At 44.1% G+C, this 23,943-nt stretch overlaps 1 protein-coding gene and 1 pseudogene across 15 annotated transcripts in view; one reads left to right on the top strand and one right to left on the bottom strand.

Moving 5' to 3' along the window:
* The window catches only part of LOC125387390 (elongation factor 1-gamma pseudogene), a 51,071-nt pseudogene extending 42,688 nt beyond the window's left edge, over positions 1 to 8,383 (bottom strand).
* LOC125387582 (LIM and calponin homology domains-containing protein 1) overlaps positions 1 to 23,943 on the top strand; it is a 317,590-nt gene that overhangs the window by 205,749 nt on the left and 87,898 nt on the right. For all 15 annotated transcript variants that reach the window (XM_085691819.2, XM_085691811.2, XM_085691810.2 and 12 more), the window contains 3 exons: positions 15,412 to 15,518; positions 20,416 to 20,446; positions 21,968 to 22,078. In XM_085691819.2, the coding sequence (XP_085547945.2) occupies positions 15,412 to 15,518; positions 20,416 to 20,446; positions 21,968 to 22,078 (249 nt within the window). The remainder of the gene's footprint in view (positions 1 to 15,411; positions 15,519 to 20,415; positions 20,447 to 21,967; positions 22,079 to 23,943) is intronic.

Below are 23,943 nucleotides of genomic sequence, written 5' to 3'. Positions count from 1 at the left end.
TGCTTCCACCGGTTTCTTTTCTTCTGCCGTTGACTTCTCTCTACTTCCTCTTTGTCACAAACATTTAAATACTAGCAGAACATTTGAAGTGACCCATTTTTTTTCTAACCGAATATCTTAAATGCTAAAATTACTCCAGGTCACCGTCTCCGTTGGTGAGTGCAAAGGTTGCTTATGACTTTTTACCCTGTGGCGTTTCCTTTCTTACTGGCGTTTAGCCTGCTCAGTGGAGAGGTTGTGACCCATCCGTGCACAAGGGACTGCCACATTTGAATCTGTCAGTATGGCTCCTGCTTGTTTCTTTTTCTAATGACAACCACATGCCCGACCCTGACTGAAGGACTGTTCCCGGGGTCAGTGTTAACCAGTAAATCCTTGTCTAGGAGACGGTGTGAATTGCATCCTTTCTCGTGAGGCAGGAAGGAACAAGACTCCTAGCGGTTGGAGTCCTGTGAGCCTTGCATGCCTTCGGCTTGGTGTTCCCAGTGGACTCACTGAGAGGAGACGATGATCACAGCAGAGTGGATGATGGTGATTTCATTTTGTTTGCATGTCATGTGATAGTCTCAACTCTTTCAGCTTCTGAAGTCGTATTTTATCAACGGAGGGGTAGATTTTGGAAACAAAAGACTGAGGTTCACTGGGTATAGGAACTGCTGAGCTGCAAGAATTTAAAAAGATGCCTTGGGGTCAGGAAAGATGGCTCTGTGCTTTAGAGCACTGAGTGCTCTTGTAGAGGACCTAGGTGCAATTCCCAGCACCCACATGATAGCTCACAGCCATTTGCAGCTCCAGTCCTAGGGATCTGGCACCCTCTGACCTTCTCAGGCACCTGCATGAATGTGGTACACATAAACTCATGCAAACATACACAATACATGCATACATACATACATAAGCATGTCTCATAACAGTGACTCTAAGCACTGTGACCTGCAGTTGAGGAATACTGTTTCCTTAGTTGATTTGATTCACACTTTTCCAGATCATGTATTCTAGAACTGTACTATGTAACAAAGCAAATTTTGTTGCTGGTAATGGCCCTTTCTCTTCCCTTCCTTCCCTTCCCCACCCCTCCCCTCCCTTCCTTTCCATCTACATTAAAATACATAATACAGATTGCCATTTTAGATATTCGGTTGACTGACAGTTGATTCTACCATTATTTGTCTAGTTCATCAAGCTGCTAAAGCAAAACACAATCAACTGGCTAGCTTATGAACAAAAGAAGTTGATTCTCATGATTTTGGAGACTGGGAAGTCTAATATCAAGGTACCAACAGATTCTGTGTCTGGTAAGAATCTGTCCCCTGGTTTATAGATGGATATTTTCTGTCTATACATTTATTCCAACATCACATAATGGAAGGTGTAGGGATAGGAAAATTCATTTATGTGGGGTCTGTCTTCATCACTGTATCATTCAGAATTCTCTAGAGTCACAGAACTTATGAAAGAAATCGCTTTCTCTCTCTCTCTACATATATACATATATATACATGTACATATATATACACACACACGTGTGTGTGTGTGTGTGTGTGTGTGTGAATGAATTTATTGGATTGGCTTATAAGCTGCAGTTCAACAATGCCTGGTTATGAATGGGAAGTCCAAGAATCTAATAGCTGTTCAGTTCCATGAGGCAGGGTGTTTCAGTTAGTCTTCTTGGATCCCAAAGATGGAAATCAATGGACTGATGGGAGTGAGGCAAAGAACACCCCTCTTCTTCCATTGTCCTTATATAGGCTTCCAACAGAAGGTGTGGCCCATATTAAAGGTGTTCCTTCCAGCCTGAAGGTCTGGATTAAAGGTGTGTGTCATCCAGCCTCAAGACCTGCATCATAGGCATGCTGTCTTCCTGCCTCAAGATCTGGATCACAAGTGTGCCCTCCATTTCTGGATTATAGTTCATTCCAGACATAGTGAAGTTGACAACCAAGAAAAACCATCACAATCACTTTATGCCCTCCTCAAGGTCTCTCCTCCAAATATTCACCTTGAGGTTGAGGTTAGAGTATGGGAATTCTGGGTAATGTAGACGTTTAATGTTTATACTCTTTTCAGAACTTTTCAGCACCACAGACTGAAACTCTGTGCCCATTAAACAATCATTTTCCATTATCCCTTTCTCTGTCCGACCCTGATAAGCCCTGTTCCACACTCCATCCTTCTGAATGTGACCACTCTTAGGTACTTCATATAAGCAAAAGCATATAGTTTCTCTATTTTTGTGTCAGACTAATTCCCATTAGCTTAATGCCCATTGTTGTAGCTTGTCCACAAAGGACGTCCTTCTGTCTGCTGGCAGATGCATTTGGATTGCATCTATTTTTTGGCTATTGTGAGTATAACATCATTGTTTAAGGAATCAAGTTTGATCTCTGCGCAACCCCCCCACCCCTGTTTCCATTCTTTTATGTATATGTTCAGAAGTGAAATTATGGGCTCATGTTGTAATTCTTCTTTTAACTTTTGGAGAAACTGCTGAATTATTTTTCTTAACATCTAAGACACTGTTGCAGTCCTAACATCAATGCACAGAGCTTTCATTCTTACCAACAATTTTAAAAAATTGTATAAAATAACACTGTTCTACTGAATATTTTATTGTGTTTGGTTTGCTTTTTACTTTGGTTGCTTAATCAGTGGACACTAGTGTCTACTTTCACTAGTTAATTGGTACTGCCAATAAATGACTTGTGTATTTATCCTATATTCAGTGTGACAAGTCCATTAACCCTAAGTCCATTAACCCAACTGTTAGATTTGAGTACAGTGCCGAATTATTTTAAACAATTTCTTAATGCTTTTTTCTTCCAGTTCTTCATCCATTTGATCACAAAGCACTAGCAAATCCCTAGCAGTCTGTACACCACATTTTATCAATGGCCTTGGTCACATTTGACAAGCCAGATACCTGCCTATTTGATAGAGTGTGATAGATAATTTAAGGAGTGTGATCCTAATGCACATGAAAACTATTTTTCATTCAATTTCCCAAGCACAATTAATGGAATATATTGGGAAACAATTTGCCAATGTAATATTTTAATGCTTATGTTGGCGTTTTAGGGTTAGGCTTATGTAGTTTAGAAAGCAGGCCAGTACTTTATCGGTGGATTAGATTCCATGGCATCTAGACAGCTTTCCTGATTGTTTGGAGTCCTACTTCTGAGAGCACTGTGGTAGACTTGTATACATGGCCCCCAGTCAGGAGTCCAGAAAAGCAGATCAAATCAAAATGCCAAAGACCTTGGAGTCTTTGGAATTGGGCACTCTAGATCTTAAATACCCCATAAAGAAGAAAAATTGTGCTTCAATTGCTACCGGGGGTTGGGGGGAGCAGTGCTTGAAAAAAATCTCTTGCAAGAAAGTGAATTACGTAAGTATTATTGCTGCATTCTGAAGCATTTGTATTATTAACGTTGAGAAACAAGGCGGCATTGTGGCTCAGTAGATAGGCTTTATTATGTTTTTAGAAGCCCTAAGTTTGATTAGCTGTGATTGATATGTTTACAGCAGTAGTAAATAACCGTATATTCCACTCCCTGAGAACAGAACTGAGAGATAAAAAGCCAGTTCTGACCCTCCCTGTGAGTCAAGCTAGCGTTCCTGAACCAGGTTCCGTGTTGAAGAATCACTTTCTCATGTTGGAAGCTGTATCTCTCCTTCTCTTCATTTACTGAAAGGGCTTGTGAGCTTGCTCCCTAGTCTCTAGCCATTGTGGGAGAGAGCTTCACTCTGTGCAGGCCTGTAGGTATCTTTTCCTGGCATATTTTCCTAATGCAAGCAAGGAAAAACAAGTGGCCCTCCTTAGAGAGTCACTAACAACTTCAGTCAGGAACTGCAGTGAGGGTCAACAAGCCAACAGGCAGAGTGGACAGATGAGAAAAATGCAGGCCCCTGAATCACAAAGCCCTGGCTCCTGCTGCTTCAAAGGGGTCACCTATATGCCCACTTCACGTCCACTCTATAACTCCATGTCACCGCCATTTCCAACCCCAGGTAAGGGAATCCTGTTGTTAGTGTTTTACATCTGGGTGAATATTCCTGTGCCCGAGTTGAGCTAGACTCTATAATGCACATATATCTATTCCTTCTGGGCTTCTCTGATTTGCAAATAAGAACCCAGCCCTGATGATGAACCCTCCCGCTCGGGGCACTTCACGCATTACTTTTCATGCAGTAAAAATGTGATGAGCTGATTTAAGTGTTTGAAACCAGGTGAAAGTTAACATGGCTTCACCTCTGACAGTTCCGTCTTCGCCCCAGCCAAGGTGTACGCCTTGCTCCTGTTGTTAAAAAAAGAAAATATTAACGGAGTAATATTATCTCAGAATGCCTTAGGATATCCCACTTCATCCTTTAAATAGAAATGTGTTTCAGGCACAGAACCTGTGATGAGTAGGGTGAGGAGATTTAATGTCATCCGTAAGAGAGAAACTGGTGAAAGATGGCGGAGAGACAAAGGACTGAGAGGCAGGGGGCTTATGAAAGCTTCTTCAAGGATGCGGGGGGGAGGGAGCTGACTGGAGGCCCAGAAGGATTACCACCTGTGTCTAGTGGGCCAGTGGCCGTGGGAGCTCATGTCTCTGCCGCTCCTCCAGATCCAGAACAGCACTGTTATGTCCGGTAGCCTTGAGGACTGAGCTGTCAATCAGCAATGCCCCCCACTTGTCCCCCAAGCTGAGATATAAGCACAGGAGTCACACGGTGGGGGGGGGGGGCGGGCAGACAATCTGCACTACTGCCCGGGAAGCAACCTGGAGTGCTTGGAGCTGGAGCTGCAGCCAAGTGGGTTTGCGGATCCTTGCTCTCGGATTAAACAGACCCAGCCATCCATTCCTGCCGCAGCTGGACGTCCACAAGCATCCCCCACAGAGAGCCCCCCCCCCCCCCGACCACATGGTAGAGACAAACAGAACACATGTGTCTTACAGACAGGCTGTCTGCCATTGGAAGGATATCCCAAACTAGCTGAGCTGGGTGTGTGCCCCATTTCTTGAAGTAACTCGGCAGGAGGAGGGGTTAGGAGTATCATATTAGCCAAGATCTCTTTATGTAGACACATGACTGGTTCTTCTTCAAGTACAGACCAGGAAGGTTTGATTCAGCCAACAAACTTATCTGTTTCCTTTGTCCTGCTCCTTTTCTCTGCTCTTCGTTCTGTGGTAGAATATTGGAGAGGACAGGCAAGGGAGTCAAACAGTCACGCTGGTCAAGCAAGGCAACGTGGGGAGAGGGAAACGGGTAGAGGAAAAAGCAAGAGGCGTTTTGAGGGAGAATGAGCAGCCTGCAGTGGAAGAGCTAGTGTGCAGGAGGAGGATGGGGGTCAGAATCTGTCAGGCAGGGCTGAATAATGAAAGCCTGGAAATTCTAGTGTAAATGGGAATGGCCTCACTGGCCCTCAGACATGCCGTGTAGAAGAACCCTGCCAGGGCCTTGGTATTGCTTGCTCCCCCACTTAGAGCCTACACGCTTCCTAGAACAATAGCTGGTAAGCAATTAGGAAGCACTCAATAAAAATGTGTGGATTGCATGATCCTAAGAGTGAGGGAGATGTAACATGCCAAGGCTCTTGTGTGGTGTTACATAAGAAAAAGAGAAGTGCATGAAACACTTAGAATGGGAATTTTTGACACACGGCAATAATCCAATCAATAGTTTCCATATGATACTTACTTTGGGTAAATATTGTTCAAGCATCGATGAACGGTTTTCTGATTAAAAGGATATAGCTGATAGGTTGGTGTTGTTTTTTTTTTTTTTTTTTGAGAATTACAAGGGAACGATGAGGTAAAAATCAAGTTCCTAAAGAAATTAGTGTAGAATAAAAGCACTAGAGTAAACTTACAGAGAGACTTTGAGGACGTTTAGCTGATCTCCCTCCACTTCCTGTGCTTAGGAGCAGTTGGTTGCTTAGGAGCACTGCTTAGGAGCTTAGTCAACTGCTTAGGAGCAGTTGAGCAGTGTTGTTCAGTGGCCTCACTGTTCAGTCTTAGACCAAATAGATGTCCCCAGGGAGATGTGGCTCTTTGAGTAGTGTGCGTTCCAAATTAAACCCAGGTCCTTTTCTTTCACCAGGCTCATCCTGTTCCTTAAGATCATTTCAACTTTGGCAACAACTGGCATCACCTAAAATCTCTGCCATTGCATCATTGGCTCTTAGATCAGTTATCTTTCCTCTTCTTGATGCTTTTGAGTTAATTCTTCCCAAGGTCATTGAACAGGCTCTTTGGTGGACCAGATGCCCCCTTGGCCAAAGAGTCCCTCCCAGAGAACCACACATATCTGCCTAAGTTAGAGGGATGGTTCCAAGACGCCACATGAACTGACTTAAGTTCTCCAGAGCCTAGAGCTTGTCAGAGGGATGCTCATTGCCCGCCCCCATCAACCTTAAAACTTTTTTTTTTCCCTTTCCTCCCCTCTGTTCTTTCTTTGGAAACCTACCATGCTTTTGCTCGTTTCCCATCCGTGGGTTTTTTTGTTTTGTTTTGTTTGTTTTTCAACTCTAAGACCCCACCCAGATATCACCTTTCTGGCTCAAGTCCCTAAAGTCTCCCAGTTGCGGTAAGTTGCTCTTTCCTCTCAGTGGCAGAGCCGGTGTCCTTGTTAAGTTCTCCTGGAAAATAAAAATGCATTGGTAGTCTGGCGGGTTCTGGTTGTTGTTGGACTCCAGCCAATTCCAGGAGTTTGACTGGAGCCGGTACGGACTGGGCAGGAACTGTGAACACGGCAGGTCCAGAAAACCCCAGCGTTCTATTAATTATGGGAGGAAGTTCCTGGAGACGTTTTGGTAATGTATTCCTCAAGTTTTGAACTTCTTAAGTGTATATGTGTTGAAGGGAGTTTGCTTCACTTGGAGAAAACCTAACAAGAAACACATTTTAAAATGAGTTTTATAAGCAGGAATAGAAAAGTAACATTAATCTTTGCTGTTGATTTTTCTAACAAGATCGGGCCTTCTGTGATCTACTTCTACATCGTTTTGAGATATCCTATTGCTTATTAAGGGCTTGTGGTAAGCTTGAATTATAGGCAGCGTATTAAAATGATGATCCACAGTGATCACAGTTTGCATGTTTGTGGTTGTCATCTAATCTTTTCACTCACAGAAACTAAAAATGACAGGGATGTGTTATTTTATTGAATTTTAAATACCTGGCTGTAGTGAGTTTTTCTGAAGCCCGACTCTGCTTTGCTTTCATGTTCTCTGAACTTCAAACCGTGATGATCTTTCTCTAATTGAGGAAAAGAAATAAAACCAAGGCAAGTGGGTCCACCCCGCTGAGAGGACTCCACTCATGACTGGGCTCCTCGGTTATGGCCAGAAAGCGGCCTACCCTGTACAATGGCTCAAGGAGATGGACGACTCTTCCTTTCTAGGTAGAAATGACTGCTCAGGGGAGTAAGACACAGCAAGTGGTTTCTTGTTTGCCGTCTGAAGAAGTGAGCATCAGCCCTACGATGTGGATGGGGCGGTGGAGCATTCCCCAGGGTCTGCACTGGAGTGCCTTGCTGGCCCCTCCATCCTGAAGCACTGCCAAGGGCAAAGCAGACCTCTTCTGTGGGCAGAGGCTGATGGGGTCTGTGAATCAACTGGAGCCAGGAACCGTGAGCATTGGACATCTGTGCTGTGTCTTCCCACTGCAGGGTTTTGCTCCATCATGTAATTAATAGCCCTACACATATACCCTGGCTTATTCAGGCTTTTCTGAACTAAATTGGGAAGGATCGCTCGGGGATTTATTTTTATGTAGTAATTGCCTGTGAGGACTGACATACAGGTACACGACCATTGCATATATTAGCCTGCTCCAAAGAGTGAGGCTGAGGCTGCCTGTAGGCGCCAGGGGTGACTGACTGAACAAGTGACAGCAACATCTCTCTTGTTTTTGTAATCCCCCATGTCACTGGCGGGCTGTATAGTGTCTCTCTTTTTCTTGGACGCATAAGCTGTTCTTCATTCTATTTTCCACAGTCTTTGCTCGACCTGAGTGGACAAAATGTCCTGATAATGACCTCGGTTTCTCAGACCTCACTCACCTGCAGGGAATACATTCTAAGATCCCCAGAAGATGCCAGAAACCTCAGTTAGTACCAAACCCTGTGCATACGAGGCTCCCTCCCCCTCCAACACATACAATCATGCTTGGTTCTGAACTTCTGCTTTGGCCAGTTGTTCCCTAACTGGCGGTGTTGTTTCACGAGGCTGTGGAAACTTTAGAGGGTGCTGTCTCTCTGAAGATGCAGGTCAGTAGTAAGAGGCAGGCTATAGAAGAAGCTATAACCCTGCCACTGATTCTGCCTTATGCTCAGTTCACTGGTTCACTCTAACGTGGACAGTTTCCATCTCACACTTGGCCATCATGAGCGCCATGGTTTCTCCACCATGATGGGCTGAGGTCTCTGAAAGATGGGCCAAAGTAAATCTCTGCTCCTCTAAGTTGTCTGCCAGCTACTCTCTCATAGCGATGCAAATGTAACTAATACACACGCAGACCAATGATAAATTTGGTATATAAAATAGTAAGTTGTTAACAAAAGCTAATGATCAACAGTTACGATAATGTGCTGTAATGAAATTATCAGTACTGTTGCTCTTGTGCTTTGAGGCCATTATTGATTAGGATGCAGATTAGTCAAGCTTGTGGTGGCTCTCCAATTGTCCTGATAGCCAAGATGGCTGCAGAGTAACTCACATGTAGGTAGTGTATTTGGCGTGGGTACACGGACAAAGTGGTGACTCACATCCTGGACTGGACAGAGTGACATGATATAACACTTTATCACATTATGCAGAACAGCATGCAATTTAAGACTTAAGATTTTTTTTTTTTATTTCTGGAGTTTTCCACTTTATATTTCCAGACCGTAGTTACCTATGGGAATAGCTGAAACCTTGGAAAGCAAGCCTGAGAATATGGGGAGCTACTGTAACGAATGCCTGAACAGGCCAGACTGTGTTTCTTAATGCATGTTTCCTGTAATTCTGACATCCACATCCACAAGGCTGATAGCATCCTTCCCTTCCAGACTAGAGAGGTGGAAATCAGGAAGGTTAGGAAGTCGAACCAGCAACACACAGTCGGAATACAGATGGGGCTGAGGTTCTAGTGGAAGCCCTTCTGTCTCCAAAGCTATTATTGCTGTGTTCCTTAGTGTATGTTCTCTTATTTCCATTGTCTAATTTGATACAAGACCTCTGTTTATGTGGATTTTGAATTTTTAGGGTTGTGTGTGTGTGTGTGTGTGTGTGTGTGTGTGTGTGTGTGTGTGTGTAGATCAGAGAACAACCTGTAGGAGTCTATTCTTTCCTTTCTCCTCTTAGGTCCCTGGGATCAAGTCATCCAGGTCTCCAAGTTTGGCAGCAAAAGCCTTTACCAAGTCAACCGGCTTTCCCTGTTTATATGGATTTTGAACAAATCTAAAAACTTCTTGCTCTGAAGTTGCCAAAAAGATGGTTTGGTCAGGTCTCCACAAGGGCCCTGGAAAGCATTTCCATTTACTGGGCATGCTCACAAATCAGTGGAACGGGAGAGCACTGAGGCCTAACCTCAGTCAATGCATGGTGGCTGCACAAACAGGGGTTCAAACACCTGTATCGATACCAGCCTGGTGAAGACAGGCTCTTTCAGGAAGTCTGTGTTTGACGACAGTCCTTTCTGGTTGGTCAGGGTTGCTTTCTGTCAGGAGCACCCAGTTGTGAATGACCCCAGTGGCTTTTAGGGCATTCAGTCAGAGGTGACAGTCTTCCTGCCTTGACTTGTGCAGAGTTGGTTTTGCCAATAAAGTCCCAACCCTTCTAGCTGAATCTACTTTTATAAACCTGAAAGCTTTCCCCACATATGTCCTGGTGAGAAAACACTTCAGGAAAATGTGTTAGGTTGTTGCAGTGAATAACTCAACACTTTGACCTGAGATGTGGTGAGCTAACTTTCACTTGTGGGCCAAATCCTGCCCCAAGTCTCCCTGTGTAAGCGCCATGTATTGTGAGCCCCTGTGAGCCCGGGTTAACTGATTCCATGGGTTCTCTTGTGGTATCCTTGACCCCTCTGGCTCCTACAATCCTTCCTCCCTCCCTTCAGCAGGATTCCCCAGCTTGGCCTAATGTTTGGCTGTGGGTCTCTGCATCTATTTCCATCAGTTGCTGGATGAAGCCTCTATGATGACTATTAGGTACCATTCTAAGAGTATAGCAGGATATCATTAGGCAGCGTTACATTGACATTTCCCCTCCAGCCGTGTTTGGTTCCCTTCAGCCTGTGGCTCCTGGAGCTTCAGGCAGTGTCAGGGGTGGGCTTGTTCTCGTGGCATGAGTCTTAGGATGGACCAGTCATTGGCTGGCCATTCTCACAATCTCTGTGACACCCTTACCAGCCTTTTTAGCACATCCCATATAGAGGACAGACTGTAGGTCGTAGATTATGTGGCTGGGTAGATGTCCTGATTCCTCTTCTGGAAATCTTGCCTGGTTACATGAGATGACCAGTTCAGCTACATATTTGCAATTGCCAGGTATCTTAGCTAAGTCATCCTTGTAGATTCCTGGGAGTTTCACTTGTACCAGGTTTATACCTGACCCCAAAGGGCCCCACTTTTCCAGCCAGCTCTTTAAGTGCTTCCCCCAACCTCTCCTTCCAGTCCCTACCCCCACCTCCCTTCTGCTCCTCTCTCCATTCCTCCTCCTCAGTTTCTTTTTTTCAGAAAAGTGCAGGCCTGCCATGGGGTGTCAGGTTGCAGTAAGACTAGGCACGCTCTCTCCTGTGAAGGTTGGATGAGGCAGCCTGGTAAGAGAAAATGATCCCAAAGCAGGCAACAGAGTCAGAGACAGCCCCCTGCTCCCACTGTTAGGGGTCCCACAAGAAGACCAAACTACACACTGTAACATATCTGCAGGGGGCCTAGACAGTCCCATGCAGACTCCTTGATTGTTGGCTCAGTCTCTGTACTCACCGATTCTTAATATTTTGCTATTGTCTATTTCTCTCTCTAAACACAAAAAAGTGTGCACAGTCTCTCCATTCCTGTCTTTTGCTCTGTGGCCTCGCTCTTCTCACATGTGAAGATACTTGTATGCAAACAGACGTGCATACACAATTTTCTTTTTGAGCCATTTAAAAGTTCTGTTATAGATGTAACACACCCTTAAATAATCCAGATGTGTACTTAAAAATATGACGTCTACTCCCTGCACTGCATCGCCATCGCCACACCTCGAAACGTTAACGCCCAATCCATAGTTTATTCAATAGTCTGCCCATATTTAACTACGCAGCCTTATTTATTTTCCTTTCAGAATCTAGAGTCCAGTTAAGGCTCATATATTTAGTCAATATACATCTTTAATTACCAGGGTTTTTTACAATGACTTTTTTCAAGTTCCTAGAAGGCTCCCCACAAAAGATTTCTAAATGGAATCATTAACTGTGTGTAAGTGAGAACTACATTTGATAGTCATTGTAGTAAATCTGTGTCTCCCACTTCTTCTGTGGGATTGAGATGCTGTTAAATGGTTTAGCTCTGTTTCTGAGCTACTAAGATGAGGGCTTTGCTTGAAATTTTAAATGTGGAGCCATCTCAGTGTGGCGAGAAGGCGGATGAGAAAGTATGGGATGCGTCCTTTGTAATTAAGAACACGGTTGTTCCTGCCTGCTCCAGTGGCTGGCCTCTGTTAGCTCTTGGCTCGGTGGCTCTTCCTTCTGGCTTTGCCTCTGCCTAGGGTTTGGCTCTTCTCCAGCATCATTAGGTTACAGCAAGGAGTTGGAAACAGACCTGCACTTATTTAAATCTTCCAGCCCAAATTGTCCCTGCTGGCTGCCATACAGAGCTTGTATGTTTGTAGGCTGTGTGCTGAATGCTGTGCTGTGTTCCAGCGTGCCCGTGTGCATCTGGGGCTGTGCAGAGGAAGAACACCTCCTTGTTTGTACTCACGATCCAGGGTGCCATAGTTCTAGGGGACTGCACTTTGTGCTCACTGATGATTCCTAGAGAGCACCCGCTCACTTCCTTACTTTCCCGAGAGGCACTCACTTCAATCCAAAAGACACTCAAATGCCCACCGAAGGCCATCTGGCACCTGTACAGGTCACTGCCTGTTTGGAGCTGCCTTCTTCGGTAAAGGGTATGTTTACTCCTCTGAAATACAGACCTGCAAAGCAAGGACCTTATTTTAAGCATGGCAACCTCAGAACCAGTGGTGTCTTTGAGAAATTTCAAAGCCAAAAAATAATGAGAGTCAGTGGGTAGGGGTGGGGGGAGGCGAAGAGAGGGATGAAAGGAGGGGGAGGGAGGAAGGATGGAAGGGAGAACATACTTGTGTTCTGGTGGGAGGCAAACAGGAAAGAGAAAAACTGAGAGAGGGATGGAGGCATAGAGGGAAAGAGGGAGAGACTGAGAGGAGGAGGGCGGTAATTTCAGCATGGATGAAGAAGTAGAAACTTCTAGAAACTGGAGAGGTGGGAGCATGAACTGCTGCTCTGGGGGCTTAGCGATTTTACCTCCGGATAATCCCCAGTCTGTCTTTGTGATGAGTTAGCTGGGATGCAGGCTTCGCTGGTTGGTTCAGTGTGAGGTATAACTGCTCTGTGTCTCTGCTGCCCCTGACATCTGTCGCCTCCTTTCTGCATCTGTAAAACCCGCTGCGATCAGTCCTAAGCTCCGGGGCCCCCCTGTCCTCTGGTACTGACCTCGCATTCCATGCTTGGATTCTTCAGATATACCACACTGTTTTGCACCCTGCGTTTTTTGCTGATTGTAACCTTGAAACTTTGCATAGTTATTCAGACTGCAGATCGCTCATCTCTCAGTTGAGGATAAAGTGTACAGGGATTAACAGAGTTAATATAATGAATGCAGCCTTTGGAAGGATGTTGGCCACATAACATGGGCCATAGAAATGTCAACAACTTTCTACTATTGCTCCTTAGAGCCCACGTGTGTTAATTTTATTGCCGCATTAACAATTACCATAAACTGGCATCTCAGAGCAACGCCCATTTATTACCTCACATTGTCTCTAGATTAGATGTCTGGATAGGGTGAGCCGGGGCTCTTTGCTCAGAATATCACAGGGCTGAAATCAAGATGACTGCAGGGCTGAGACCCGGAGCATCTCCCAAGCCTGTCCCAAGTTCATGGCAGTTAACTGAAGTCAAGCCTTTTCAGCCGTGGAGTTCAGGGCCAGCGAGAACTCTGATATCACCTTCTGTTTAAAAGCTCCCTAATTACATCCGTGCCAATCAGATCATCTTTCTCTCGGTTAACTTCGAGGCAGTTGTCATTGCCATAACCTGATCACAGTCCTGGTTCTCGAGGGGAGATTGCCTCTGGTGTGTCCATCTGGAGGCGGGATTCTTGGGGGCCTGAGAGCCCTGCCTACACCCTGGGTAATCAAAAATCCAATCTTTGCTGTTCCCTTTGAACTGTCTGGGATGCACTGGGTAATCCCCACCCCGAGCTGAGCTGTTCACCCAGCAGTTTCTGTCAGCACTCAGAGGGTTTCTCACTGATGTGGCTCCTGGAACCGATGATAGTTCTTGTCCTGTAAGGTTTTACAAATTGATGGAGCTGGTCGTGCCTTTTGAAGTCTCTCGAGAAGAGGACAATTAGAGATTCGAGGCAGCGAATCTGTTGGTCAGTTAGTTGTCCCAGGGTCTTCAGAGGGCGACCCACAATTTGCATTCCCTTTCAGAACCCTTCATTTACTCCTCAGACCTCTCATAGATGCGCAGTCCAGCTGGAGCCTCCTTGGCTCAGAGTGGAACTGTCAGGCCGTCCTGTTCCTCTGCTGGGGCACAGTAAACCTGTGCCCGCCAGGGAATGGTCGTCATGACGAGGGTCTTTGTGTTGTTTTCACAAGCTTTTCTTGCTCTCAGTTTCCTTCACAATCAAGTCTAGATTTCTTTTTTAAATTATTATTTTTTTTTTAGCAAAGTAGTGGGGTTCATCATGGCATGTATAGCATGTATATCTTCATGTATAGCATTGTATCTTGGGCTCTGTTCTTCTCCCCCACTCCCTCTATGTGCGGTTCCTTTCTTTTCCCACACACTCAGAGAGGGCAATGGCGTCAATGTGACATGAAAGGAGGGACTAGATTGCTGTTATTTTTTAATTCATCTTACATTCCATTAAAAATATATTTTTAGCCAAAGCCCATAATGAATGTATGAAGAGTATAAAAATTCAAAAAATGATATATTTAAGTCAATTAATAAGGAAAACAAAGATGGGAACACCTTAGGCAACAAAATCTTTTATTACTTTCAAATCATCTATTATTACAATGTCCTATTTTATGTGTGTGCTGTATGTTTGTGTGCACATGTATGCGCGTGCAGTTGCAAGTTCACATGTGTGCACATGTTTGTGGAGGCCAGAGGTCAATGTTATGCATCTTCCTCTATCAATGTTTGTTAGTTACTTTTCTCTTGTTATAAAATGCCATGGCCAACAAAACGTATAAAAAAAAAAGTGTAAGTTGGGCTTATGGTTTCCAATGGTTAGAGTCCACGAGGGCAGTGCAGAGTCAAGGCAGCAGGGACAAGTGAGAGCTCACATCTTGACCGTAATCAGGAGGCAGAGAAAGCACACTGGGAATGATGGGAGTTTTTGGAGCCTCACAGCCCAGCCCCAGTGACACACTGCTTGTAACAAGGCCACATCTCCTACTTCTTCTCAAACACCTCCACTACTAGGGATCAACCTTGCGAATATATGAGCCTATGGGGACTGTTATCATTCAAACCAACACAGCTCTCCTCCTCCTCCTTCTCCTCCTCTTCCTCCTTCACCTCCTCCTCCTCATTATTATTGTTGTTGTTGTTGACAAGATCTCTCCTGAACCTGGAGCTTACCAGTAAGCACTTGGATTTCAGGCATATGCTATCATGGCTGGTTTTTTTCCTTGGGCACTGGGGATCTGAACTGAGGTCTTCATGCTTGCTCAGCAAATACCCAACATCTAAGCCATTACCCCTGCTCTAATTCTATTTTTAAAGTGACTATTGATACCAAGTTCCATGTAATAAGGCATGGGGAAACGATTTAGGAGCAATGGAAAATACCTGACTGTCTTTGAGTAACTGTTTCTTAAAAAAAAAAAAAAAGGTAAATTCTCTTTGTAGTAGCATTTGACTTGCAGTTGTTTACAAATGTGTCAGGCTAAGGGAAAAAAATAAATTTGACATGGCTAGGACTTTGGAAATCTGAAGTGCCTGTTTTCTAACTGCAATTTTGTTTTCTGGTGTTTTCTAACTGCAATTTTGTTGTGTGACACACCATGATTTCAATGTGACTTTATCAGCCACGATGGCTGGCATCTTGACAGTAATTTGGACTATCATGAAATGGGACTATCGCAAAGATAATTTAAAATAACACCTGGACTTCTTTTCTTCCTTTCAGGACAATACCATCTTGTTCCTGAGAGGCTGCAAAGAGCTTGGCCTTAAAGAATCTCAACTCTTTGACCCAAGTGACCTCCAGGATACATCCAACAGGGCCACTGTCAAGTGAGTAATGCCTGATTTATGTTTGAAGGAAACCCTTGATGTTTTGCTATGCAGTTTGGAGAGGATGTTGTAAGTGCTCAGAGGTGGAAGATTGCACATAGCTGATAAAATAAAAATGCACAAGCAGCAGTCAGGCTTTCGCAGCAGGACACGGTGTCTTCTCCTCTGTGTGGAGTTCTGAGTCTGAGCTAATGTAGATTTTCAAGTGAATATAGAAGCAGAATTTTGAAGAAGAGAAAATGTTAAGTAGAGTTTAGAAGCGAGGCTACAGCGAAATCTGCACAAAATCTATGGGCCTTAAGCAGCACCCCTTTCATTGGCCCCAGTGGGGCAGTTGAATAGGCCCTTGGCAGCTGCACTCAAATAGACTGAGCGCTGTTGATGGTGGTGTGGGGAGGGGGGTAGATTTTATCATCCGTGACAGCGATTAAGCTTTTCAGAGATGAATCATTGGCCTTTCGGCCATTTCTACCTGCATATCTTTAGTGAACCACATTTGGGGGCAAAGAATTCTGGCAATAGGATGAGTTTCTGTATAAAGAGATAGTTCGTGAGCAGAGTAAGAAGATCCATACTTAGGATGTGGCAAAAATAAATTGCCAGGAGTTCAGGGCTTCTTCAGAGCCTGTGATGTCATAGAAAGCAGTTGTCATTTTATTCATAGAGTGTGGAGCATGAGTACAGTTGAACAGTAAGCTGGTTCTCTCCTGGGGCCAGAGAGATGGCACGGTGGTTAAGAGTGGGTAACGCTCTTGCAGAGGATCCCGGTTCAATTCCCAGCACCCATGCTAGGCAACTTACAACCTCCTATAACTCCAGCTCCAGCACCTGCATTCATGTGCACATACCCATACACTTATATATACATATCCATACGCATACACTGATATACACATATACATATAATTTAAAAATAAATCTTTTGAAAAATATATAAAAGTAAGGTAGGCACCATAGTCTGTAAATTTAGCATGTAGGAAGCAGAGGCAGGAGAATCTCTACAAGACTAAGGCCAGCCTGGTTTATATAATGCATGCACTGAACAAACGAGGGCCCTGTAAGGGCAAAGTGTCGCAAACAACAGCAGTAGCAACAAAAGTCAATATGCTGAGTTAAGTCAAGAGGATCTGAGATTTGATAGTTGGGGCAGTGCCATTTTATCATGGAAGAACACAAAAGGGAAAGAAATCACGATTTAGAATTGTTCTTTTTGTTCTGTCCTCTGACCTTGATTTCACAGTTATGATGATGGGAGACTTGAAACTACTGAATGAGTTGAAGTTGGGAAGTTATAGTGGATTTGATGATTCGTGACTTGGGAACAGGAAGAGTCAGCCGTGATGGATGATCGAAAGTTACTTCTAGGTTTTTCATGTGCCATTCTTTAGTGTTTCTCGTGGAAAGTGGATGTTAGGCGAAAAAAGTAAACCAAAGGTGTAATATTTCACCGTAGAAGCCTCCATAGGCCTCACTGTAAAAATCACACGCTCCATTTGTTACTGAGCCTAAATCCGGCCTCTGCTAAGTTCCGCTTCACGTTGGGAAATCACTTAAGTTCTGCCTCATCTCGTATTTCTAGTGTCACCTGCGTGGCAAGTGACCAGAAACAACAGCAACTGTCCAGCTCCATAGCTAATAGTAATAGTCACACACACACACACACACACACACACCGTGCAGCGCCATAGGTACTAATAACAGTCGCACACATACACACACACACACTGTGCAGCGCCAATGGTACTAGTAACAGTCACACACACACACACACACACATACACAAACAAACACACACATTATGCAGTGCCATTGGTTCTAATAACAGTCACACACACATTGCTCGGAGGGGGAAGGCAAACTTACTCTGGTGGGTTACTCTAGATCCTTTTTTTAATTCTTAAGTTTTGGCCACCTTTAAACAGTAAATTACCAGAGTAGAAGAATTTTGAGGCCTGTTGGTTTCAGAAACTAAAACAGAAACCCAGATCATTGCTCATCTACGACAATCAAGGAAGCAGAAATCTGGTTGGAGCTCCCGGTCTGGAACTGCCTAGACCTATGGCTTGTTAAGTACTGTGCTCCCATCCACAGGGTAGGACTGATCCCGTAGTTTCAGATGTGACTTTAAGTAAAGCTTGGTCTTTGCAGACCCGGGGGAGAAGGCAATCAAGGGATATATTAACTCAGAGGCTCTGGAAGCAACCGGCTAGGACAAAGTCACTTAGGCCAGTCACAAGTGGTCACAGTCCCTTTGTTAGGGCAGCATCCTCATCTTTTCTTGCCCTTTTGAGCTTTCCTTTTTTCTGTTCTCTCCTTCCTCGGCCTCCCACCTCCCTTCCCGTCTTCATCCTTTCCTCTCATCTGCCTCCCCCCTTTGCATTTCTTCTCCATCTCTTTCCTTTTAAAGATGTCCTCCACTTGTGCACTGTGATCTTTAGACCCTGCTTTTCCATCCCCTCCACTTACCCCTCTATACCCTCATTCATGCATTGAACAAATGAGCAGCTCAGTAGCTGCTGCGTGTGAGATACATTCCCTCCCTGAGGAAAATGCGCAAACAAGACGGCCCGGGTCCTCTGTTCACAATGAATTTACACTGTGGTGTCAATAACTTAGAATATATTGAGTAAGAAAGAGAACAATCATGGGGAGCGAGAAGAGCATGAACTAGTGAGGCAAGAAAGACAGTGCCTATCTGGAGGGGTCAGGGGTAGGCTGTCTGAGGGGTGACCCTTCAGCTGAGGACGCAGACAGCGACAAGAATGAGAAGCAAGCATCGGCCCTGGGGAGGTTTGCTGGGTATCTGGGGCGGAGGAAAGAAAATAAGAGGCCAAGGAAGAAGAAGCCATTGATGCTTAGGAGAAAAGGACCCAGTGAGGCTGGAGGGTTGTACTTAAGCGCCAGTGTGGCGAGAGCGCTCATCACAGCAGTGGGGATGCTGAGCTTGGAATCATTGCGTAGAAAGATGGTCTCACTAGGTTGGTAATTAGAAATCATAAAAAATTTATATGAAAATTATGTTGCAAATTAATTTGTGGAGCTTAGAGAGGCATTGCTTGTGGGGTGAGCAGGAGCGCAGGAGAGGAGCGTGGTATAAGCGATTCACTTCGCAATGCTTGCATTGGTGATTCTGCTTTTTGGCACTGCTTGTTGGGAACTAGTTTTTAAAGTGTTGATCTTGTAGATCCAAGTACCACCGTTGCAGTTCTCTGGTTTCCCTTCTGAGGGTTGAGTAGGTAACAACTTAGAGGAAGAGCGTCATCTTGGCAAGAATTAGTAGCATCAGCAAGGAGATACTCGGTGAGGGATAGATCCCATGGGGGATATTTGTATTTTTTAATTTTTTTTTTAAAGAAACACTCTAGTTTTAAGTACAGGTAATTTTTCTTGCCTTTTCTATCCAAGTGTAACCTGAGAAAACAATAAAGAAAAAATATTTAAGAGGAAAAACTTGAAAATTATTACATTACCGACTGTGTACTTGCATGAACCCTACCTGTAATAGATGCCAGACAAGTCTGATGGACATATCAGCACAGTGCAGAGGGGCACCCGGTGCAGGCCGTCCAGGGAGTCAACACAGTCTCGGAAGTGTAGAGAGGCTGCAGATGGCTCCCAGGGTGGGATCTTTCTAAAACCTGGGAAGTGTTTCCAAGTAGTTGGCGGTTATGAGGAGATCACTCTACAAATATTTTGTGAGGTCCTACTGTGTGCCACGCATAATTTTTTTTAGCACCCAATCACAGTTTCTGTCGCTGAACTTTTATTGTCAATACAGGAAAAGGGTCATTTTCTCTATTCTTGACTATGATAGAATGTCTTCCTTGGATGTTTTTCATCTTTCTGTTGCTAAGTGGAAAAAAATCTTCATAGATATTTCAGCCGAGAATAGCATTAAACTCAAAAATATAAAACCATTTCCTTGATAAAATGCAGATTGGATGGCTTCTTGTCTTACCTGATACCCCGGAGCCTGTGTTGCCCCGCACAGAGCAGGGCTGGTGTTTGCTAGTCCTTCCGATATCAGTCAGCTTAAACCTGCCCACTTCTCATCACGCATGTTTGTTAGAGTCCGCTGGAAGCAAGTAGTCACGATCTAAACGCTTCGAGGTGTTCCTGGCTAGTTTACACGGTGGGATTTCTACTCCCATACCTCACCAAAGGGACCAGAAGAAAGAAATCCAGCCTTCCTTTTCCTAGTACTTACTTGTCAATGTGTTCATAGAGCTTTCCAGTGCCTTTGGAAACATTTTGATACTTCATGAATAGAGAGAGCTTTGGTGGGTTTTAGTTAGGGAATAAACATGATGTGTATGTTTTGAACACATGTGCATACATTTGAAAATAGCATGCATATTTTCCTGTTTATGGCCAATTTTTTTATTCCAATTTGTAATGGGGGCAGGGAGGAAAGCCATTGGATAGTACTGCTCCTTATGCGTGTATTTTCAGGTCAAGTTCACTAAGTTTTCAGACCTTTATTAAATGTACTTTCAAGTAGAAGACGACTTGAGAAATGTAATCAAATCTCCTTCAAGACAGAATCGTCAACAGTCAAGCTTTGTAAATTCAAATATAAATTAGTTCCAACTTTAAACGGAATTCTCAATTTCATATGCTAAAAAGTATTTCTGGCATCCTGCAAAACTTCAGTCCTACTTGGTCCTCATATTTTGTTTGTTTGGTTGGTTGGTTGGTTGGTTGGTTGGTTGTTTTCCCTCAGCAATTTTCTCCTACAGCTGAAACCTCCAGCCATAGGCCTTTAAAAGCCAGCAATATTCTTCTGATTTTGTTTTATGTGTTTTTTACAAGTGTGTCTTAGAGGTATTTAAGAAAAGACCACACTGAAGAAACTGCTAACATTCTAATAATGTTTTGTTTTTCTTTCCTGACCTAGGAACCTTGATTATAGCCGGAAGCTGAAAAACGTGAGTGTTTTAATGTCTCTCTCCAAGTCTGTATACTTTGGCTTTAATTGGTCCAAGGTTGACATTTAGTAGCTAAATGCAGTGCATCTGATAGGCCTTATTAGAAAGATTCTTTCTTAAGAGAAAGTAAATGCATCTCCTATAGAATAGTTAATAGCTGTGCTAGAACTAAAAATAGTAGATTTGGAGGTTTTCCTCTAATCAGAATTCAGGCAAGAAATAAACAAATAAAAGCTTGTACTCTGTGTGCAGGTTCGTTTTCTTAAAACACGGGGTGATCGGTTTCAACATTGACATTAGCCGTTTCCATTTGCGGCCCAGATGGGATCACAGTCAGCACACGTTAATATGTCATGGTTCTAGTTAATGTCCTGACATTCGGGATTGCCTGTTCTCTGGGAATTGATTTGTAAGAACTCAGTTAATAAAAGACCTTCTGGAAGTTTGGAAGGATTCATGATGTAAGAGTTTCCCGCAGAGGTAGAAAACTGCACCGCATCATAGTCCTCTTGCACACAGCTCTACTTTGGGCCGTGGCCAGCTGGACCCGTATGCCTGCGTCCCATTATCCAGACCCACAGTGCGGAAGGTAGGGCAATAAGTCCTTCCCAGCGTAGATGAAGCAAGGAGACAGAATGTGAACATAAAGTCTAAGCTTTTGCATGGGCTTCTGATCCCTAAAATTCAGCTAAGGAGCACATCTTTAGCCAACCCGTTTTTTTTTTTTTTCTTTTCTTTCTTTCTCCTCCGCCAACTCAAATTAAAGAACATTTGTACTTTTGTGAACAGTTCTTTGGAGAGACAGCACAAAACTAATGTAGGACAGTAACCTCAGACCACTGGATATTCATGAACATTCTTCTGCGTCCAAGTTTGGTTAATTGATAGCAACTGTGACAAGGCTAAACTCTTCCCATCTCAGATGAATGGGGATGCAGCTGTGCTCTGTTGTGAGCGACCTGCAGGCCCCACTCTCTGGGCCTTGCTTCCTTCTGACGTCCCTTAGATGTGCTGTGTGGATCCTGTGCTGCGGAGCACTCAGTAACCTTTACCGCTCCTTCGGGATTTTTGCCATCCATTCCAGTAGGTTCTCTGTGCACACGAGTGAAAAGGAGGGGCTCCAAAAGCACCCGTCTCAAATGGAGCTGACAGTCTCCTGCATTGCTCGTCTGGGTAAAGACTCCAAAGAGCTTGTGGGAAAATGCTGCCTGATGAGGATGTCGTTTGGGGGATTTATTTTCCCTCCTCGCTCACTCAGAGATCACTTTCTCACAACCTCCTCTTGCCTAGCGCTGGAGACTTACTTGACTGAACCGTGTGTCTGGGTCAGCTGAGACAGCTTTGGGTTCCCGTTACTGTGATCTCAAATGAATAGAAGCAGCCTGCGCTGGTTTTCACGAGTCAGCGTCGCTGAGCTGTTCCTTCCTGCTTTGCCGTTCCCGGAGTGTTACTGATCCCCAGGTGGAAATATCATTCTTCGGGACAAATCCTGCCACTTGTATGCATTGGTTTGTTCCGTAGGTGTTAGTGACCATTTATTGGCTGGGGAAAGCTGCCAACAGCTGTGCGTCCTACAGTGGAACCACACTGAACCTGAAGGAGTTCGAAGGACTGTTGGCTCAGATGCGAAAGGTAACTTGGCTTTTCTTCCTCTTCCCCCGAGGGTTGGACAGAGTGGGAAAGCAACACGTTTTTAAGATTATTACAGTTCTGGGACCAGAATGCTCAGTGGGGAAGAGAATTTGATACTCTTCCAAAGAACCTGGGTTCAGTTCCCAGTAGCCACATGGTAGCCCACAGCCTTAAGTAACTCCGGTTCCAGAGATATGATGCCATCTTCTGACCCCTGTGGCCATATATGCAAAGAAAATACTTATACACATAGAATTAAAAAAAACTTTAGTAAAAAAAAAAGATAATTATGGCTTTGCAGGTAGAACTGTTCTGACTCAAGGTATGTACTCAAGAAAAGGGCCATGTGTCTTACCCAGAGCGTATTTGCCCCCTGAGTCTCATCTCACTTGAAGTTTTATATGTCACACTCTTTAGTGAATGGAAAATCTCAGCCGGCTGCAACTGTAGTCACAAAAGAGTGAGTTTGATTTGTTGGTGTATGGCCTGGTACACCATGGAGCTCATGGCTTGTGCATTCCAAAGAGCGATGCCCAAATTAAACAATGTAGTATTATACAAAAACAAATGCTTGCCCTGCACTCTGAGCCTAAAGGTCATGGCGCTTGCCTGTTAGGCCCTTGATGTGGGCGAGGTGATGCCAGCCATGTCCTTGCCCCAGCTGCCACCCTAGACGGGCTCTGAGAAGCTAGAAGTATTCCTTCACTGTGTGTTTGATGCCCATTGTCGCTGAGTGATCTGGACACTCAGAAAATGGTTTTAGAGATTGATGTGTTTATTTGACAAACTATTTGATGATATATCATTAAAAGTTTGGTTTGTTTGTTCGTGGAAAAGATTGGCAGAAGGTAAGAATTTGTCAAAGAAACAGTTGAATGATTTTATGGAGCATTTTAAAGGCTCAGCAATATAGTTAATTCATACAAAATATTGGTTCCTACTATTGGACGGGAGAATCCCAACCGAGCAGCCTGTGTAAGCAGGAAGGCTCACCTGCAGTTATCACCCTTGTATTTTGGTCAGGGCCATCTCAGGGCACAAATAATTGAGGCCAGCTCTCCCTTGCTTTTCTCCCATACAAAAAAAAAAAAAAAATCCGCTAATGAGACTCACTGAAAGGTATTCAAAGGGGCAGCAAGTTGACTCATGGGTAAAGATCCTGCCTCCAAGCCTTATAACCTGAGTTCCATCCCTGAGACCCACATGGTGGAGGGAGGGAACTGACTCCCACAAGTTTTCCTCAACATTCACATGTAGATGTCCACATACACACACACACACACACACAGAGAGGGGGGGGGGAGAGAGAAATGGGGGTGAGAGAGAGAGAAATGCAATAAAAAGTTTTCAGGATATTCAGAACTTCATGACTTTTAATTCTGAAAGCAAGAATTTGTTCCAACTTCCTAATAAATTGGCCTTCTTTCCCTAAAGTAGTGGTTCTCAATCTCTGACTCACGACCCTTCCACAGGGTTATGTATCAGATCGCTTGCATATCAGATATTTATATTACGATTCATAGCAGTAGCAAAATTACAGTTCTGAAGTAACAGTGAAATAATTTTCTGGTTGGGGGTTTCCCCAGCATGAGGCACTGTATTAAAGGGTCCCAGCATGAGGAAGGCTGAGAACCACTGCCTTATAATAGTCTCTGCATTTGCCCAAAATCAGTCTGGATCACATATCTGTAATGGACAAAGCAGGGCTGGCTGTGTCCTCGGTATAGAGGACTGGTTTGGCATACATTAAACCCTGGGTTCGATCCCTAGTGCTGAAAAACAAAAAACGAAAAAAGAAAAAAAATCAACCTTCGTACTTATCATGACATATTAAACAAATACACCTATACGGTAAGCACACATGG

This window comes from Myodes glareolus, chromosome 8 (assembly GCF_982192425.1).
Source record: "Myodes glareolus chromosome 8, mMyoGla1.1, whole genome shotgun sequence".
In the NCBI taxonomy this organism is placed as follows: domain Eukaryota; kingdom Metazoa; phylum Chordata; class Mammalia; order Rodentia; family Cricetidae; genus Myodes; species Myodes glareolus.
This window is presented reverse-complemented; position numbering and strand designations above follow the sequence as displayed.